The 20528-nt window shown below is 41.0% G+C and overlaps 1 protein-coding gene across 2 annotated transcripts in view; it reads left to right on the top strand.

Moving 5' to 3' along the window:
- The window catches only part of GABRA3 (gamma-aminobutyric acid type A receptor subunit alpha3), a 413998-nt gene extending 393856 nt beyond the window's left edge, over window positions 1-20142 (top strand). Inside the window, exon 10 of one of the 2 annotated variants that reach the window (XM_045188241.3) lies at window positions 17887-20142. In XM_045188241.3, coding sequence (XP_045044176.1) covers window positions 17887-18222 — 336 coding nt within the window. In that variant the 3' untranslated portion in view covers window positions 18223-20142. The remainder of the gene's footprint in view (window positions 1-17886) is intronic. The other variant, XM_053917478.2, reaches the window with a different exon arrangement.
- Window positions 20143-20528: the final 386 nt, after the last annotated feature.

The raw sequence follows: 20528 nt of genomic DNA, 5'->3' as shown, positions 1-20528 counted from the left end.
CAAAGGTTGCAGAGGATGCTTAAAAACGGGTGGTAAGGAGATATTGTAGGCTGATAGGAAGTTCCCTGGGCCCTGCGTGGGAGACTGTGGCTGCCATGGGAGCTGTGGAGGAGAGCCATGTCAGTGATAGCAGCCTAGTGGCTCACTGCCCTGGAAGATCAGGGAAGTCCCAGACATGCACCAAAAGATACCTTCACCAGGAGAGACCTTCACCAGCATGCACAAAGTTGCTGAAGGGGGATAAAAAGGGAGTAAGTGACACACAGCCCTCAGTGTTTGCCGACTGGGACAGTACCAGGGAAATTTGGGAGCCTGGTGACATCTGAAGCTGGGAGAGGAGATGGGCAGTCACTGGCTGTGACCCAGATAGTCTCTGGACTGGTCAGAGAGTTGGGCTGGGTGGAAAGTTGGGTGCTTGTTAGAAGCAGCAGGTGGCACCAATGGGGACTTTTCTCAACAAAAGAACTGAGCAGCCATGCAGAGACCTTGCATGAATGCAACAGACAGGCCAACACAGAGGGAAGAGGGTGAATGCAATTTGCTCCCACTCAGTGCACCTCAGGGGCTGATCAAAGGGTTGTAAAATGAGGTAGATTATCGGCGCCAGCCTAGTGCAAATGCGCAGAGTGACAGTGCAGGTTGCACAGTGCTCTGAGGGCATGGGCTGGAAATTGGGCACCTGTGATTATTGTAGCCCAGACTGAGTCCCCACCCTTGTGGAGCCACAGGAAAGGAAAAGAAGTGGAACACAGGCCCCCAATGCCTGCAGGATCCAAGAAGACCTGCAAAATCTACTTGGCAGATTTAAAATTAGCAGGAAGCATTTTTTTTTCAAGAGTAAGACAATAAACTGATAATAACAGATACTACACTTGATTTTAGCCAAAAGGTCAACTGTACTTCAACAACATTAAAAAATAAAATAAACATAAATAAATTAAAAAAAAAAGGTAAGACAATAAGACCTGGAGCTGTGAGAAAACCGGAGACAGATCCAGAAAGAAGTGAGAAGATGAACACCAACAGCTGAGACAAATTTCACTTTGCTATCTTTCAGAACTTGCATGTTTTTTTTCTCCTTTTCATTTATTTGTTTTTTTTCAGTTTTTTGTTTGTTTTCATTGTTTTTTATTCTTCCTTTCATATTGCATTTTAATTTTTCTTCTTTCACTTCACTCATATTCTAAATAACATACAACTCTTGACCTTTTAATTTTTATTCTGTTTATTCAGATTATGTATTACTTATCATATTATTGTTATTCCAAATCCCACACAGCACACTTCCTTGGTATTAATCCACTTCACTATCTCCCTGAGCTTTATTACTGTTGTTGTTAACTTTATTTTCCCTCACACTACACTGTTTCTATTCCTTACTCTCACTATTTCTCTTCCATCTGACCTCACATAAGCACTCTTCTTTCTTAAGTTATATCACATTCTTTTCCCTTCTAATAAGAGTCTTATTTATTTTTCACTTTTTATAAACAGTGGCTAGTTGGGTGAAATATGATGGTTATTGACGCACTTCTCCGAAGGAACTCTTATTTGTTCACTACTTGTTTTTACTTTAAATCCCATAGAATACTCTCCTGCTGTCTTAATCCATTTCACCTTCCCCTGAAAAGTTGAGTGAGGAATTCTATTTCATTGTTTTCTCTCTCCCTTTTCTTCCTTTTTTCCCCCTCTCTCAACCTGGGCTTTACTCCTTAGTCTTATTAGTTTGCTTCCCCCATTCTCTGAAATCATTTTTTCTTTACTGTAGACATCTTTTTTAAATTTTAATTTTTTATTGTTATTCAATTACAGTTGTATGCCTTTTCTCCCCATCCCTCCACCCCACCCCAGCTGAACCCCCTCCCTCCCTCACCTCCACCCTCCCCCTTGATTTTGTCCATGTGTCCTTTATAGTAGTTCCTGTAATCCCCTCTCCTCACTGTCCCCTCCCCACTCCCCCCTGACCATTGTTAGATTGTTCTTAACTTCAATGTCTCTGGTTATATTTTGTTTCCTTTTTTCTTCTATTTATTATGTTCCAGTTAAAGGTGAGATCATATGGTATTTGTCCCTCACCGTCTGGCTTATTTCACTTAGCATAATGCTCTCCAGTTCCATCCATGCTGTTGCAAAGGGTATAACCTCCTTCTTTCTCTCTGCTGCTTAGAATTCCATTGTGTAAATATACCATAGTTTTTGGATCCACTCATTGGCTGATGGGCACTTAGGTTGCTTCCAGTACTTGGCTATTGTAAATTGTGCTGCTATGAACATTGGGGTGCACAGGCTCTTTTGGATTGGTGTTTCAGGGTTCTTAGGGTATAATCCCAGCAGCGGAATTGCTGGGTCAAAGGGCAGTTCCATTTTTAGATTTCTGAGGAAATTCCATACTGTTTGCCATAGTGTTTGCACCAGTCTGTAATCACATCAACAGTGCACTAGGGTTCCCTTTTCTCCACAACCTCTACAACACTTGTTTCTTCCTTTTTTTATGACGGCCATTCTGACCGGTGTGAGGTGGTATTACAGGGTGATAGTGGGGAAAATGGGGAAGAAGCATCAAGGAATTTCTATAAAGGACCCATGGAAAAGGCAAAGGGGGTGTGTAGGATTGAATGTGGGAGGTGGTGGTAGATAGAGCTGAAGAAAATAATGGGGGATAGTGAGGAGAACTGTAACTGAACAAAAATTTTTTAAAAAAGGAAAACAGATTCTCCAGTAAATTAGCTAAATGAAATGGAAGCAAGCAAAGTATCAGCCATAGAATTCAAAAGAATCATTATAAGGATGCTTAAGGAAATCAGTGACAACTACAAGGAACTGAGTGGGAACTATAACAGCATCAAAAAGGAAATAAAAACAAAAAACTAGAACCAGGAAGAAATGAAGAATACAATTTCTGAAATAAAAAATACACTAGAAGGAATTACAAGAAGGTTGGATGAAGCAGAGGACCAAATCAGTGAGATGGAAGATAAGGTAGAAAGAAATACCCAGGTACAGGCAGAGCATGAAAAGAGACTCAAAAGGTATGAAGATAGCCTAAGGGAACTGCAGGACAACATGAAATTCAACAACATTCGAACCATAGGAGTATCAGAAGGAGCAGAAAAGGGTCAAGTGATATAAAACCTATTTGAAAAAATAATGACAGAAAACTTCCCTAATCTGGAAGGTGGCAGGGGAAGCCATGCACATTCAGGAAGTAAAGAGAGTCCCAATCAAGATAAACCCAAAGTGGCCTCCTACAAGACACATCACAATTAAAATACCAAGTTTTAAAGACACAGAGAGAATCTTAAAGACAGCAAGGGAGAAACAGGAAGTAACATACATGGGAGCTCCAAAATGCCTAGCAGCTGATTTCTTACCACAAATGCTACAAACCAAAAAAAATAGCAAGAAATAGTCCAATTAATGAAAAGCAAAGGTCTGCAACCAAAACTACTCTACCTACCAAGATTATCAATTAAAATGGAAGGTGAAATAAGGACTTTTCCAGTCAAAAGAAGACTAAAAGAATACACCTCCACCAACCCAGCACTGCAAGATATACTAAAGGGACTGCTAAAAGAAGAGGAAGAAACACAGGGAGAGAGAAAGAAACACAGGAACAAAGGGAGGGGAATTAATAAGTACCTATCAATAATAATCTTAAATGTAAATGGATTAAATGACCCATTCAAAAGATGACAGTGAAATAGGTGGGAGCAGAGTCCACTTCCCCTCCGCACCAGTGAAACGCCTAGCTGATCTGAGGAACAGAGCTAACAGCTAATGGTATTCCAGCATATATGAAGATCAGAGACCAAAGATAGAGGACATTGAAAGATCAGACAGTAAGAAGAGTGTTTAAGGACAATAAAGTCCCTGGGACCAGTGCGGAGACCAGGGCAGCTGAAGCCCCCAGCCGCGGTGTGGGGTCTGCTGCAGGATTCTTGGGAGAGAGCCAGGCTGGGCTGTGTGAGATGCCAGGTGCTTGTTTGGACCAGGGGGGTTTGAATAGGAGGAATTTCTCAAAAAGAAGAAGAGAAAATAGAGGCTCTCAGCGGCTGTTTAGAGAACTCTCCACAGCAGCCATGGCCTATTGCGCCCCACCCTCTCAGCCCCTGGACTGTGAATGCCAGATAAGCAGCCCCAGCACTCACCTGAAGCCTGGGTGGGCGTGCACCAGGATCATCGGCCTGGGTGCCCACACCTGAAACCCTGGGTGGGTGCTCATCCTGATCAGCAGACTCGGCTCCTACAACTGAAACCTCGGTGGGCGCAAACCCTAATGATCGATCTGGCTGCCTGAGTGCACAGGCCCAAAGCGCCTGGGTGGGCACACACCTCAATCAGCAGCCTGGGCGCTCACACCTGAAACCAAGAATGGGTGTGTACCCTGATAAGCCACTCAGCTGCCCCAGTGCACAAGCACAAAGCAGTGGATCAGTGTGCAACCCGATCTACTGCCTGGCTACCACAGGCAACCACACCTGAAGGACCAGTTCTAAACAACTCCCACCAAGTCCCTGCGCACAGAGCCCTGCAGGGCCTACTGGCTCTCCAGGAGGAAGGCAGAACGCCCAGCACAGGGGAGCTGCAGGGATAGGGGAGACTGCAGTCCCTGGAAAGACTTGACCCAGTTGTGGGCTGAACTATGCTGAAGGAGCACGAAGAGCTCTTAGCATCTAGGACAGCAAAGAGCAAGAAGGTGGAGTGTGAGTTGCCCCTAATTGGTGCGCCCCAAGGACAGCACAACTGGTGAACTAAAGGCCTAGAGGGGAGCAGAAGGACCCAGAGGAACTGGACTGGAAGCTGGACAACAGCAAAGAGTGTGGCTCAGGAAGGGAGAAAAGTGAAACCAATCCCTCCAAACACCCCCTCCCTTTTCACAGACAGGAAGACCAGTAGAACTAACCTGACCGGTTTAAAGCTAGCAGAAGACATTTTTTATTTTTCTTTCCTCCTTTCCCCCTAAATTCCTTCTTCCTTTCTGTCCTTCTTTCTTTTTTTATTCCTTCTTCCTTCCATCCGTAACTTTTTTATTCCTTCCTCCTGCCTTCTTTTATTTATTTTTTTATTTTAATTTTTGTTAAAATTCCTTCTTATCTTGCCTCCGATCTTTCTTTATTACTTCTTCCTTCCTGCCATTACTTTTCTATTCATTTTTCCTTCCTTCCCATCTCCTTTTTTTTTTTCCTTCTTTCACCTTTTTACCACAGGTGAAACAATAAAACCTGGAGCTCTGAAAAGACCAGAGATAGACCCCGTTAGACCGAAAAACGTCAGCTCAAGACCAGTGAGCACAGGAGATTAAGGAGACAGCACCACTGAATCCCACTGGCATTCTACCATAGAAGTTCATACTATAAAACCAGGGAGTCAGAACAGATCAATATAAGAAGCAGAGGCTAACAAGAAGAGTCTCACAAACAATGGGAACACAAGGAAACAATCCCCAAATGAAAGCAAAGGAGGAAGCCTCAGAAAGAATGCTAAATGAAATAGAGGCAAGTCAACTATCAGATACTGAGTTTAAAGCAATGGTTATCAGGAAGCTCACTGAGCTCATAGAGAACTACCAGAAACTACAAGGAAACTACAATGAACTCACTGCAAACTATATCATGAAAAAGGAAATAGAAACTATCAACAAGGGCCAAGAGGAAATGAAGAATACAATTTCTGAATTGAAGAACACAGTAGAAGGAATGAAAAGCAGACTTGATGAATCAGATGATCGGATCAGCGACCTGGAGGACAAAGTAGAAAAAAACATCCAGAAAGAGAAAAAAAAGAAAGGAGGCTCAGAAAGAATGAAGAGGGATTAAGGGAAATGCAGGACAACATGAAAGGTAATAATATCCATATAATAAGGATACCAGAAGGAGAAGAAGAGCAAGGGATAGAAAATCTGTTTGAAAAAGTAATGATGGAAAATTTCCATAATCTGATGACAGAAAAAGTCACACAAATCCAGGAAACACAGAGTCCCAAGCAAGAGGAACCCAGGAGAACCAAGATGGTGGCATAGGTAGGCACACTGCGCCTCCTTGCACAACCAGAACTGACAGAGGATCGAAAAGCAAGGAAGTCCGACACCAAGAAAATAAAAAATGGACATTCATCCAGACCGGTAGGAGGGGCGGAGATGGGCACCACGGTGAAGAGGACTCCTGTGGCCATGGCGGGACCGAGACTGGCGGAGTGTGGGACCAACGGGGCAGCAGTCCGACCACTGGCAGACCCTGGGGCTCCACATTCACGCACAGATGGACCGAGAGGGCCAGACTCAGAGTGGTGGAGAGCCAGGCAGGCAGAGCGGTGGGTAGCACCCCGCTGCCCCACATTCGCGCACAGATAAGCCAGACAAATGGCGGGGGAGCGAAGCAGGCTGCGCAATCCATGGCTCCGGCTCGGGGAAATGGAGCCTCAAATCTCCGATTGAAAACGCCCGTGGGGGTTGGGGCGGCAGCAGGAGAGACTCCCAGCCTCACAGGAGAGGTCGTTGGAGAGACCCACAGGGGCCTAGAGTGTGCACAAGCCCACACACTCGGGAGCCAGCACCAGAATGGCCCAGTTTGATTGTGGGTAGTGGAGTGAAGGAGTGAAGTACAGGGAAGAGTGAAGCGGGCGCCTCCCCCACATACAGTGTCACAGTGCAGCGACCAGCATTACCCTGCCCCCGTGAACACCTAAGGCTCCACACCTTAAAGTAACAGATGCGCCAAGACAAAAAAAAAAAAAAAAGGCCCAAATGACAGAACACTTCAAAGCTCCAGAAAAAATACAGCTAAGCGAGGAAGAGATAGCCAACCTATCAGATGCACAGTTCAAAACACTGGTTATCAAGATGCTAACAGAATTGGTTGAATCTGTTCGAAAACCAGATGAAAAAATGCAGCCTATGCTAAGAGAAACAAAGGAAAATGTACAGGGAACCAATAGTGATGTGAAGGAAACTGGGACTCAAATCAACAGTCTGGACCAGAAGGAAGAAAGAAACATCCAAACAGAAAAGAATGAAAAACAAGAATTCGGAAAAATGAGGAGAGGCTTAGGAACCTCCAGGACATCTTGAAACGTTCCAACATCTGAATTATAGGGGTGCCAGAAGGAGAAGAGGAAGAACAAAAAATTGAAAACTTATTTGAACAAATAATGAAGGATAACTTCCCTCATCTGGCCAAGGAAATAGACTTCCAGGAAGTCCAGGAAGCTGAGAGAGTCCCAAAGAAGCTGGACCCAAGTAGGAACACACCAAGGCACATCATCATTACATTACCCAAGATTAAACGCAAGGACCTACATCCAAGATTACTGTATCTAGCAAAGCTATCATTTAGAAAGGAAGGGAAGATAAAGTGCTTCTCAGATAAGGTCAAGTTAAAGAAGTTCATCATCACCAAGCCCTTATTATATGAAATGTTAAAGGGAGTTACCTAAGAAAAAGAAGATAAAAAATATGAACAGTAAAAATGACAGCAAACTCACAGTTATTAACGACCACACCTAAAACAAAAACAAGAGCAAACTAGGCAAACAACTAGAACAGGAACAGAACCATAGAGATGGAGATTACATGGAGGGTTGTCAAGAGGGGAGTGGGAGGGGGAGAGGAGGGGAAAGGTACAGAGAATAAGTACCATAGATGATAGGTAGAAAATAGGGGGAGGGTAACAATAGTGTAGGAAATGTAGAAGCCAAAGAACTTATGAGTATGACCCAAGGACATGAACTGTAGGGGGGGAATTTGGAAGGGAGGGGGTGAGCAGTATGGAGTGGAGTGGGGGGGGGAATGGGACAACTGTAATAGCATAATCAATAAATAGATTAAAAGAAAAAGGAACCCAAACAGCCCCACTGCAAGACACATCATAATTAAAATGCAAAGTTCCAAGACAAAGAGAGGATCTTAAAGGCAGAAAGGGAGAAACAGGAAGTAACATACAAGGGAGCCCCAATAAGGTTACCAACTGACTTCTCAATGGAAACGCTCCAAGCCAGAAGAGAATGGCAAAAACTGTTCCAAGTAATAAAAACCAGAGGCCTGCAACCAAGGATACTTTACCTAGCAAGGCTCTCAATCAAGATAGAAGGCGAAATAAGTAGTTTCCAAGACAAAATTTGTCTAAAAGAACACACCTCCACCAAACCAGCTCTGGAGGAGATGCTAAAGGGACTCCTTTAAGGAAAGGAAGGAAAAGAGAAAGAGAGAGGAACACAGGTATGACAAATGGCAAGGAATAACTACTTATCGATAATAACATAAACATAAATGGATTAAATGCTCCAACCAAAAGACAGAGAGTAGAAGAATGGACAAGAAAACGTGACTCATAGATACGTTGCCTACAAGAGACCCACCTCAAGAAAAAAGACCTACACAGACTGAAAGTGAAGGCTGGAAACAAATTTTCCAAGCAAATGCACAAGGAAAAAAAAAATCCGGGGTAGCAATACTCATATCAGACAAAATAGACTTCCAAAGAAGGGCCATAAAGAGAGACCGAGAAGGTCACTTCATAATACTCAAAGGAAGAATCCACGAAAAAGATGTAAACATTGTAAATATATATGCACCCAGCATAGGAGCACCCAAATACATAAAATCTTGTAGGACTTCAAGAAAGATATTGACAGCAACATAATTATAGTAGGGCCTTTTAACACCCCACTGTCAAAAACGTGCAGAACTTCCAAACAAAATATCAACAAGGATATTGTGTCACTTAACCGTACCCAAGATGAAATGGAATTATCATGTATAGAGCTTCTCATCCCAAAGAAGCAAAACACACATTCTTTCAAGTGTACATGGAACATTTGCAAAGATAGACTACATGATAGGCCACAGAACAAACCTCAACAAACTCAAGAAAACTGAAATCATATCGAGCATTTTCTCTGACCAAAAGGGACTGAAACTAGAAACCAATCCCAAAGGAAAAAACCCAAAGCACTCAAAATCATGGAGACTGAATAGCATGCTATTAAACAAAGAATGGGTCAAGAACAAGATTAGGGAGGAAATCAAAAACTTTCTGCAAAAAAATGAAAACGAACTCACAACCACTTAAAACCTGTGGGACACAGCAAAGGCAGTCCTGGGAGGGAAGTTCATAGCAATACAGGCCTACCATAAAAAGACAGAAACATTTCAAACAAATAACCTAACCCTATGCCTACAGGAACTCGAGGAACAAAATCAAAGACTGCCCAGAGAAAATAGAAGGAAGGAAACAACCAAGATCAGAGCAGAGTTAAATGACATAGAGACTAAAAGCACAATTGTAAGGATCAATGAATCCAGGAGCTGGTTCTTTGAAAAGATAAACAAAATCGACAAGCCTTTAAGTAGGCTCATCAAGAAAAAAAGAGAGAGGATCAAAATAAAACACAATTAGAAATGAAAGAGGAGAGATTACAACAGATACCACAGAAATATGAAGGCTTGTAGGAAATTACTATGAAGAACTGTATGCCAAGAAATTTGAAAACCTAGGTGAAATGGACAAATTTCTAGAAAAATATAATCTTCCAAAACTGAATGAAGAAGAAGCAGAAAACCTGAACAGACCAATTACAGCAGACAAAATTGAAGCAGTAATGCAAAAACTCCCAACACACTAAAGCCCTGGACCAGATGGTTTCACAGGAGAATTCTACAAAGCATTTAAGGAAGGTGCTAACCCCTATCCTTCACAGACTATTCAAAAAAATCCAAAGTGATGGAAGACTCCCAAACTCTTTTTATGAACCCAGCATCATCCTAATCCCAAAACCAGACAAAGACACAAGAAAGAAAGAAAACTTCAGGCCAATATCGCTGATGAACATAGATGCTAAAATTTTCAACAAAATATGTCAAACCACATCCAGCAATACATTAAAAAGTTCATACACCATGGCCAAGTGGGATTCATCCCAGGGATGCAAGGATGATACAATATTCATGAATCATTAAACACAATACATCACAACAACAGCAAAGACAAAAATGACATGATCATATTGATAGGTGCAGAGAAAGTATTTGATAAGACACAGCACCCATTTATGATAAAAAACACTCACAAAGGGGGAATAAAAGGAGCATTTCTCAACATAATAAAGGCCATATATGAGAGAACTACAGCCAACATCATACTCAATGGACAAAAACTTAGATTTCTCCCACTAAGATCAGGAACAAGACAAGGATGCCCTCTCTCACCAGTCCTATTCAACATAGTATTGGAAGTCCTAGCCACAGCAATCAGACAAGAAAAAGCAATAAAAGGCATCCAAATTGGAAAGGAGGAAATGAAACTGTCACTGTGTGCAGATGACATGATAGTATACATGGAAAATCCTATAGACTCTACCAAGAAACTACTCAACCTAATAAATGAATTTGGCAAAACAGCTGGATACAAAGTCAATACTCAGAAATCAAAGGCATTCCTGTATACCAACAATGAAACATCAGTAACAGAAATCTGGAAAAAAAAATCCCATTCAAAATAGCAACAAGAAAAATAAAGTACCTAGGAATAAACCTAAGGAAGGTGGTAAAAGACCTGTACTCAGAAAACTACACAACATTGAAGAAAGAAATTAAGGAAGACACAAACAAATGGGAGCATGTACCATGCTCATGGATTGGAAGAATTAACGTCATCAAAATGGCCATACTACCCAAAGTAATTTATAGATTCAATGCAATCCGTATTAGAGTACCCATGATATATTTCACAGATATACAACAAACATTTCAGAAATTGATATGGAACCATAAATGACCCCGAGTAGCTGCAGCAATTTTGAGAAAGAAGAACAAAGCAGGAGGGATCACAATACTTGACATCAAACTGTATTACAAGGCCACTGTAATCAAAACAGCCTGGTACTGGCATAAAAACAGGCACACAGACCAATGGAACAGAATAGAGAGCCCAGAAATAAACTCAAGTCTTTACGGCCAATTAATATTTGACAAAGGAGGCAGGAGCATAAAATGGAGCAAAAACAGTCTCTTCAACAGATAGTGTTGGGAGATCTGGACAAGTACATGGAAAAAAATGAAACTCGATCACCAACGTATTCCATACACAAAAATAAATTCAAGATGGATAAAAGACTTAAGTATAAGTCGTAACACCATAAAAGTCCTCGAGCAAAACATTGGCAAGAAAATCTCAGATATTCCACGCAGCAACATCCTCACAGACGCATCCACTGAAGCAAGGGGCATAAAAGAAAGAATAAACAAATGAGACCTCATCAAAAAAAAAAAAAAGCTTCTGCATGGCTAAAGAGAACAGCATTAAAATAGAAAGAGAACCAACAGTATGGGAAAATATATTTGCCAATGATACCTCAGACAACGGTCTGATCTCCAAAATATATAAAGAACTCACACAACTGCAGTCCAGGAAGACAAACAACCCAATTAAAAAATGGGCAAAGGACTTGAACAGACACTTCTCCAAGGAAGACATACAGAGTGCTCAGAGACATATGAAAGATGCTCAGCATCACTAGCCATCAGAGAGATGCAAATTAAAACCACAATGAGGTACCACCTCACACTGGTCAGAGTGGCCAACATAAACAAATCAACAAACAAATGTTGGAGAGGATGCAGAGAAAAGGGAACCCTAGTGCACTGTTGGTGGGAATGCAGACTGGTGAGGCCACTGTGGAAAACAGTATGGAATTTCCTCAGAAAACTAAAAATGGAACTGCCCTCTGACCCAGCAATTCCACTGCTGGGATTATACCCTAAGAACCCTGAAACACCAATCCAAAAGAACCTACGCACCCCAATGTTCATAGCAGCACAATTTACAATAGCGAAGTACTGGAAGCAACCTAAGTGCCCATCATCAAATGAGTGGATCCCAAAACTATGGTGTATTTATACAATGGAATTCTATGCAAGAGAGAGAAAGAAGGAACTTATACTCTTTTCAAAAGCGTGGATGGAACTGGAGAGCATTATGCTAAGTGAGATAAGCCAGGCAGTGAAAGACAAAAAGCAGATGATGTCACCTATAAGTGGAACATAATCAACTAAACAAACAAGCAAGCAGAATATAACGAGACATTGAAATAAAGAACAAAGTGACAGTAAGTAGAAGGGAGAGGGGGAGGGGGGAATGGGGAAAAGCAGGGGAGGGGTTGTGAAGGAACATGTATTAAGGACCCATGGAGCAAGAAAATGAGGGTAGGTTTGCGGGTGGGCGGTGGGGTTGGGTAGGGCTCGGGGGAGTGTTTTGGGGTAAATGGAGACAACTGTGCTTGAACAACAATAAAAAATTGTAAAGTGGAGAACTTTTGCTCAAAATACGCAATGACTTCCCATCACACATAGATCACAATTCATAATTCTTACCATGGATTTTAAAGCCTTATAGGATCTGGTTCCCAGATATACAATACTACCTCTTACCATTCTTGTTTTTTCCCATTTACTTCACTCATCACAGGTGACCTCCTTGATGATCCTTGTACACATCACTCTCATTCCAACCCCATGTTCTGTGTCTCCACAATTTTCTCTCTCTGGAAGTTTTGTTTTTCAGATCTTTTCATGGCTTCCTTCCTCATTTTATTCAGATCTCTGCTCACCTTCTCAAAAGGACTTCCTCTGACTAGCACTCATCATCCTTCTCTGTCCTTTGCCCTGCTTTATGTGTCACCATTACACTTCTCACCTCCTCACATTACATTCCTGTATATATTTATCTGCTTACATGTTTATTACCTGTCCTCATTCTCTCGAATGTGAGCTCCATGAGGGCAGGTGCCACGTTTTGCTCTCCATTGCTACAGCTGCAGCACTTAGCACAGAACCTCTCATGTAGTAGATACTCAGTATATACTTACCAAATGAATGAATAACTGAATAATGTCTACAGTTTCTCAAAATCCATGATTCCCTCTCTTTTCCTTGATTTTCTATCCAGCCTTGGCTGCATGGAGTATCATTGTAGTCACTCAACTTACTCACTCACTTCAATCCAACTCCTCTCTTAAAAAAATTCCACAGATGTTGTTGGATTGCTGATATTTATGAGCTTATACTCTTAAATTCTGCTGGTCTTTCAACTTGTGCCTGCAGTCCTTCTCTGTGTCCATAATCCATTCTGTTTCTCTTTCTTATAAAATCTATTTTAAGTCTTGACCATTCATTTCAACTTCTGCATGGGGAATGTAAAAACCATTGTGTGAGATGTGCCTTAACTTACTGTGTTCCTTTCATTCCACCAAAGCATAGAAAGCATTTGAGTCTCATCCATTCTTTCCTTAGCTGTGATCTAGCCTCAGATAATTTGCCACTTATGCTCTAGATACCTCCCAATCTCTCACAAAACTGGACCAAGTGATTAAGTTTATTCCACCTGCATTTTCTCTTCTTTCTATTGTTTTATTGACCTCCTCCTAATCTCTCATGTTCCCTTTCTGTTTTTTGAATTCCCTTCAGTCATTATTTATGACTCTCACCATGTTTCTTGTGCTTTCTCCCTTATTTTAATTCCCTCTTATTTTAATTAATCTTACTCATTAAACAGCCTAAAATTTACAGTTTTAATCATTTTAAGTGTACAGTGCAGTAATGTTAAGTATATTCGTAATATTGTACAACCAATTTCCAGAACCCTTCATCTTGCAAAACTGAAATTCTGTACCCATTAAACAACAAATACCCATGCTCTCTTCCACTGGCGACCACCATTCTACTTTCTGTCTCTATGTATTCAACTACTCTTAAGTACTCTCATATAAGTGGAATAATACAGTATTTGTCTTTTTGTGACTGTCTTATTTTACTTAACATAATATCCTCAAGGTTTATTCATATTGTAGCATGTGTCAGAATTTCCTTTCTTTATAAGGATGAATAATATTCCACTATATGATAGACCATGTTTTGTTTACTTATTCTTCTATGGACACTTGGGTTACTTCTACATTTTGGGTATTGGAAATTATGCTGCTATGAACATGGATGTGCAAATATCTGTTTGAGACCTAGCTTTATTTTTTAATTATTTTATTGTTCAATTACAGTTGTCTGTATTTACCTCCCACCACTCCCCCCCAACCCCAGCTGAACCCACCTCCCTCCCTTGCTTCCACTCCTCACCTTTGTTTTATCCATGTGTCCTTTATAGTTGTTCCTGAAAACCCTTCCCTCCATTATCCTCTCCCACCTCCCCTCTGGTTACTGTCAGATTGTTCTTAATTTCAATGTGAGACCTAGCTTTCAATTTGGGGCAGTATATACCCAGAAGTGGAATATCTGGATCATATTTTAATTCTGTTTTTAAATTTTTGAGGAACCAACACACCATTTTTCCATAGAGGCTATACCATTTTACACTTCTCAAATTGCACAAGGGTTCCAATTTCTCTACATGCTTCCAACACTTGTTATTTTCTGGTTTTGTTGTTGTTGTTGATAGTAGGCATCCTAATAGGTATAAGGTGATATCTCATTGTGGTTTTTGGTTTAGATTTCCCTAATGATCAGTGATGTTAAGCATCTTTTCATGTGCTTACTGGCCATTTGTATATCTTCTTTGGATGAATGCCTATTCAAGTCCTTTTCCCATTTTAAAAACTGATGTTCATTGTTTTTTCATTGCTCTGATTCTTCTTTGAATCACAATCATGATATACTCTATTACTTTGCCCCACTTCTGAAAACTGTGATTCAGGAAAGTTGGATGGCTATTAGGGAATAGACACAAAGACACTGGGCCATATCTGCATATACTATGTAGTCCTGGCTGGGTGTCAAGTACCTTCAGGCCTACAACTAACCCTCTAATTTGTATTTCTGGAAATAGACAAGAGTGTTATTTGAAGCAAATTCTTGAGCTGGACATGCGTTGGTCCATAAAAGTTTTCATCGCCTCATCTGAAAACCCACATGAAGTAGCTTTCTAAAAGGAAAGTTATCCCTGTCTTTGGGTCAACTTGGAGAAGTAAGTTTCAGTTTTGTTGTATGGGAATTACTGAACTATATAGAGATATGCTCTCTGTGGAGGAGAGGTCAAGACTCAGGAGGAACAAACTGCAAGTCACATGGAAAATTTTCAGTGGGGATATGTCTGACATTTTATCATTTAGTAATCATCTATTTCATGCCTAAGAGCCAGGCATTTGACTAAAGAGGTAAGTTTAAAATTGCAACTTGGTCAAAGTTAAGTAAGTCTAGTTTGTATCTATCAAATTCCAGAACATGGAGAAATATTAGAAAACTAGATGCAGAAATATTAACCAATAATCTCTGACTTCTGCTCCTATCTTATTAACACTAAAATATTTGCTTTGATTTCCCTCTTTGACAGTTTAGGTAAAAATTATGCTGGCTGATTAAAATATGCCATTTTTGGAAAGGAAAAGGTAAATTAAAATATAATTTTCCTTTATTACTTAAAAAATCTGCAATTAAATCAAACTCTGCTTCTCCCATCTATAGAACACAAAGCACCTATGGAGCTAAAGAAAGTGTTTGTTGTTCAGAATGATTGTTTTGGACACTTGGTCATAATCAGCTTATAAAATGACTAAGTGAAATAACATGTGAAAGCTTCCAGCAACGTTAGGGTGGTAGGTTGTTTTCTTTCTTTTATTTTTTCTTTTTCTTTATTTTTTCATGCCTACCCATGAGAAAAAGAATTACTAAGCAAATTAGTAAGTAAGCAGGCAAACATGTAAAGTGCACTTTTATCTAAATGCTGAGGGGCATTTAGCAGCAGGCCTCTATTCACACAATTGATTTGCTAATTATAAATGAGGCCCATGTAGTATTTAAAGCATTTACAAGAACTTTATAAGCCTTAGAGTTCTGCCCCCTTCTACTTGTAGCAATGTGACTGCAATCCTTAAAGAGAAAGACCAGTAATGCTTTCTAAAGGTTTTATTAGTCAGACTATTCATTTACTTAAATCATCACCCTTTCATTTGTCCTACTCTTCCTCTCTGATTGAAAACCCTGAAGCTAGCACAGGAAAGCAGAAGAGGAGAACATGACACCCAAGGCCTTTGCCATGCACACTGTGATTCAGCTGCAGCAGACTCCTTGTCAGCCCTCAAACAAGCAGACCCTTTGGCCTGCACACTGGCTTGTGCTGCATCTTCATGTGATGAGCTCCCGCTGTTTTTTTGCAACCCAGCTCATAAACCTCATTGCCTTCTCTGAGCCACCATTTCCAACACCTGTAGGTACCTTCTCTCTCTCTCTAAGAATTAATATCACACTGCTCATATCTGTTAGAGCCCTAATCACATTATATGGCCATAATGTATTCACAAGTCTATCCACTGGATTATGAACTCCTGAAAAACATGAATTAAAACTGACACATCTCTTAACCTTCCCACCTGTCCATAAATACCTAACACAGTTCTTGGCTCAGTAGATAGTAAATATTTGGCAAATGTTATTATTAGGATCAGGAAAATAAATGGCAGTGTGGTCTAAAAGGGAAAATTAGATCAAAATGGGGACTCTTAAGTAAAGAACAAAACAAATAGAAAGAGATTAGGAGAAAGAGGTAAGTAAGAGATGGTGGAAATAGAAAAACCCAGGGAGGAAACACGTAGGAAGCAGAGGAGTCAAGAGGTGAAACACATGCTGGGAAGCAAAGTAACATTCAGAAAGGAAACAATGTGAGGTGTATGAAATTAGGGCAATAAAACTAATCATCACTTTTTATCAGATACTCTTGAGTACTTGAGCATTTCTGAAGCTCATCTATCCCCACTTGTCCCTAGAAACAAAGAGGAATGGAAAGAAGACAGTCCAGAGTGGGGAGTGAGGCAGCAAACACTACAGACTATGAAGTTGGTCACTGACTTTGACTTGAGTCTGGGACTGGCCTGCTCCCTTGGCCTCCCCTTTCTCAGCCTCTCTCTTCTAACTGAGGCCTGAGCTTTGTCTCTTCTCTTTTCTACATGGAGGGTTCATATATACACAAGTTAGATATGTGAGAACTAATGGGCACATTTGTGCATACTTGTTTACCATTAGGTATTTTTTATCCTGAAAAGAAATCCAAAGGAGAGTGTCATAGCAAGCCTTCAGCTATCCCTGCCCCTACTGTGTAAGAGGGGAGCACTTGCATAGCTCCTTGGGGAGGCTGTGGCTCTGGCCTGCAGCCTTGCAGGAGTGATATACCCTGGAGTGCCTCTTAGCTTGCTGAACACATTTACCATGCGTGAAGGGTGAGATACCATTGTAATGATGCATATAAACATGCAGTAGTATTTATTGTGTCTTTAAGACAAAATTACTTTCAGACTCACTGAGCTCTCTTCCCCACAGGAGATGTGCCACTTGATGGCTGAAGCCTTTTGGAGTTATTTCTCGGGTAACCAAAAAGTATCTTGTGCCTATAGAAAGCAGCATGGAACAGTCCTGGATAAAAGTCAGGAGCCCAGGTGGCTACTGTGGGCTCTGCCACTCAGTCTGAGGCTTTTTCTCATCTTTCAAATGGGAATAATCTCACCCACCTACCTTATTAGGATCACTGTGAGGGTGAAATCACATGATGATATAGGACCCTGTGACCAACATTTCACAGTTTTCAAGTGATTTCTACCACCATTCTCTCATCTGATTCTGTCAACAACCCTGTCAAATATTTTGATCCTCATTTTACAGATGAAGAAACTAAAGCTCAAAGAGGAGAAGTTACTTGGTCAAAGCCACATAGCTATTTAACCAGGATGATGCAAATTCTTTAGACACAGACCTGGCTACTCAGTGCTATTGGCCTCAGGGCCCCTGTTTCTTAACTTCCCTCAGTTTTCCTCCTTTCCTTAGCCTCTGAAGGTGCTCAATGTAAAGAATTAATTATCTCTTTTTGTTCCCTCTTTTCCTCTACTTTTTCTGGTCCCTAGAAGAAAACACCAGCAGCCCCAACAAAGAAAACCAGCACCACCTTCAACATCGTGGGGACCACCTATCCCATCAACCTGGCTAAGGACACTGAGTTCTCTACCATCTCCAAGGGCGCTGCTTCCAGTGCTTCCTCAACCCCAACAATCATTGCTTCTCCCAAGACCACCTATGTTCAGGACATCCCAACTGAGACCAAGACCTACAACAGTGTCAGCAAGGTTGACAAAATTTCCCGCATCATCTTTCCTGTGCTCTTTGCCATTTTCAATCTGGTCTATTGGGCCACATATGTCAACCGGGAGTCAGCTATAAAGGGCATGATCCGCAAACAGTAGATAGTGGCAGTGCAGAAACCAGATCACAGTATACCCTAGGACTGTGCATCTACACACCCAAACCCCAGGGCTCCCCTTCATGTGTTTGAGGATCCTTCTTTTTAACCCTCTACCAAGCTGTGACTCTCAATTCATATTTATGAATCTCAATGAAAAAAATTAACAGAAAAATTACTTGTCCCTTTAACATTGCTAAGTGTACTGTCATCAGAATCAAACACTGCCATTTGTCCAGAAGCTCATCTTAGTCTGCCAGTCACCCCAGCTGAAGGCACTGCATGTATTTCATTGCACTTTGCCCACTGAAAAACAGAGACTTTATTACCTGTAGTGGGATCCCTGGCTGTTTGAAAGGTCCAGACCAAGAAGGATTTTTGATTGGTCCAGATCAGATGATTCTGACTCAGTAGGGAGACAGGCAAGGCTGTCCTATGTGGTCCTGCTTACCACCTTCCCCACTAGGCTTAAGTACTAGTAGCAAAGGCAGGTGTCAGTGCTCTCCTCTGAACATGGCCCCAAGCCTCTTTATTGGCTTAGAGGTTAGTGGGGACAATTGCAGCTCACCACTGTCTACCATGTATGGCCCAAACCAGTAGAACAAACTGGGCCAGCCTGACACCAATGTGGCTGGTGCCCTGCCATGTGTAGGGCCTCAAGAAACTAGTATCTTTTTGGGGGGTATATCTCTCCTCCAGGAAAGCCCTCTTCACTCAAGCCTTCAAGCCTATATTCAGCTGGACACTGCTTGGTTTGGACTCATTGCTGCCTGCAAACTCTTTAGGAAAAGGAACAAGTATTTTTAAAATTTATACTAAAAAGGTACAAATAAAAACAAAAAAGATCTAGATCAAATGCTTACACAAATAATTTTTAAGATTAGAGTGATAGGAAAAGTCACTTTCTTGCTAAGGCAACTAGTCAAGTACTGGATGGAACAAGAGATTGGGGCTGGGTGGTAGTTGACACTTGAAGATTTGCTCAAAATATAAGAGCCACTGGCAGACAAAAATCAAATTCTTCCTTACATACCCTCCACATTCTGCACCCTAGCCCAGGCCTAAGAATTTTGCTCCCACTAAATCAGAGAACTCTGGTCCTCTGTTAATGCTGAGTTCAAGGTGGGGGGTGGGGGCTGTGAATCCAAGTCTACTCAATTTTTGAGTCAACTAAATCATTAAGTTTATTACCAGTTTGATAATATATTATTTAGGGGACATTTGATTTTATTTGTTCTTAATGTGAGTAAAAGACAGTTATAATTATAAAATTTTTATAAGGTAGATAAACTAAGTATTTGACATTTGAGTGATTTGCCTAGGCTCCTTACAAGGGTATGTAATACAGAATAATCATGTGCCTCTTTCCAAAGGCCAAAATGAAGACAAGATTGAGAAGGCAAGTCCATGTTACCCTCAGAATCAGCACAATCTCAACAGGCCTGATGGGTCCTGAATGTAGTTTGCTCGGACACCAAAAATATTTTTAAAAAGTCACAATGTGTTACCCAAGAAGACCAATTCTAATAGTCATGGCTCAAGGAAATGAGATTAAGATGGCAGCCCCAGCCACTCATCCAGAGAATCCTAGAAGACCAAAGTAAAGTCACAGATGGTACCAAAAACAGATTTTCCCTGTCTACCCCTGAACAAAGCTCTTAAGGGGTCTATCATTAGCTGCTGGTTGCCTTTTCACCTATCCTTTCCTCATCCCCTGCTTCCTTGCCATTGCTGGGATAATGCATGCCAGTCCCATTATTCCTAAGACTGTGTCTGTAGGTAAATTTATGACTAGAAGAGTGTAGTGTTGTGGATATGTGGGGGTGGGGGTGGGGCTGTTAATGATTGTATTAAAGGATTAGAATGGAAGCCTGACCTTTGCCTCTTTGTAGAAATTGTGTTTCCAAATGCTTTGGTGCAATGTTTTGTGGCTGTTTATTAAACTTTCTGAATTGTACTCAGGCTGGAGAACTTTTTTGATCACTATTTGACTAATATAGGTGGTACTCTGTTCTTGGTTTTCACCACCATTCTCATGACACCCCTATTTTCTACTTTTAACACCACTGGAATATGCTGGAAAAATGCATATCCTGAGCAAGAGACCTATTACAGTGATCCAAAATAGAACGCAGGTGAAAACATAGCTTGATTAATTCAGCAGTCTTATTATAAAATATGACAGAGAAGGAAACACCTGTATTGCTTCCTCTGCGAAATTCACCCAGTTTCAGGAAATAGTGTTATTTTCATTGAAATTCTAAAGGCTTTCCCTTTCTATCGATCACTGTTTCCCTTAGGAAATAGTTC

The sequence above is a fragment of the Desmodus rotundus genome, chromosome X (genome assembly GCF_022682495.2).
Source record: "Desmodus rotundus isolate HL8 chromosome X, HLdesRot8A.1, whole genome shotgun sequence".
Lineage (NCBI taxonomy): Eukaryota > Metazoa > Chordata > Mammalia > Chiroptera > Phyllostomidae > Desmodus > Desmodus rotundus.
This window is presented reverse-complemented; position numbering and strand designations above follow the sequence as displayed.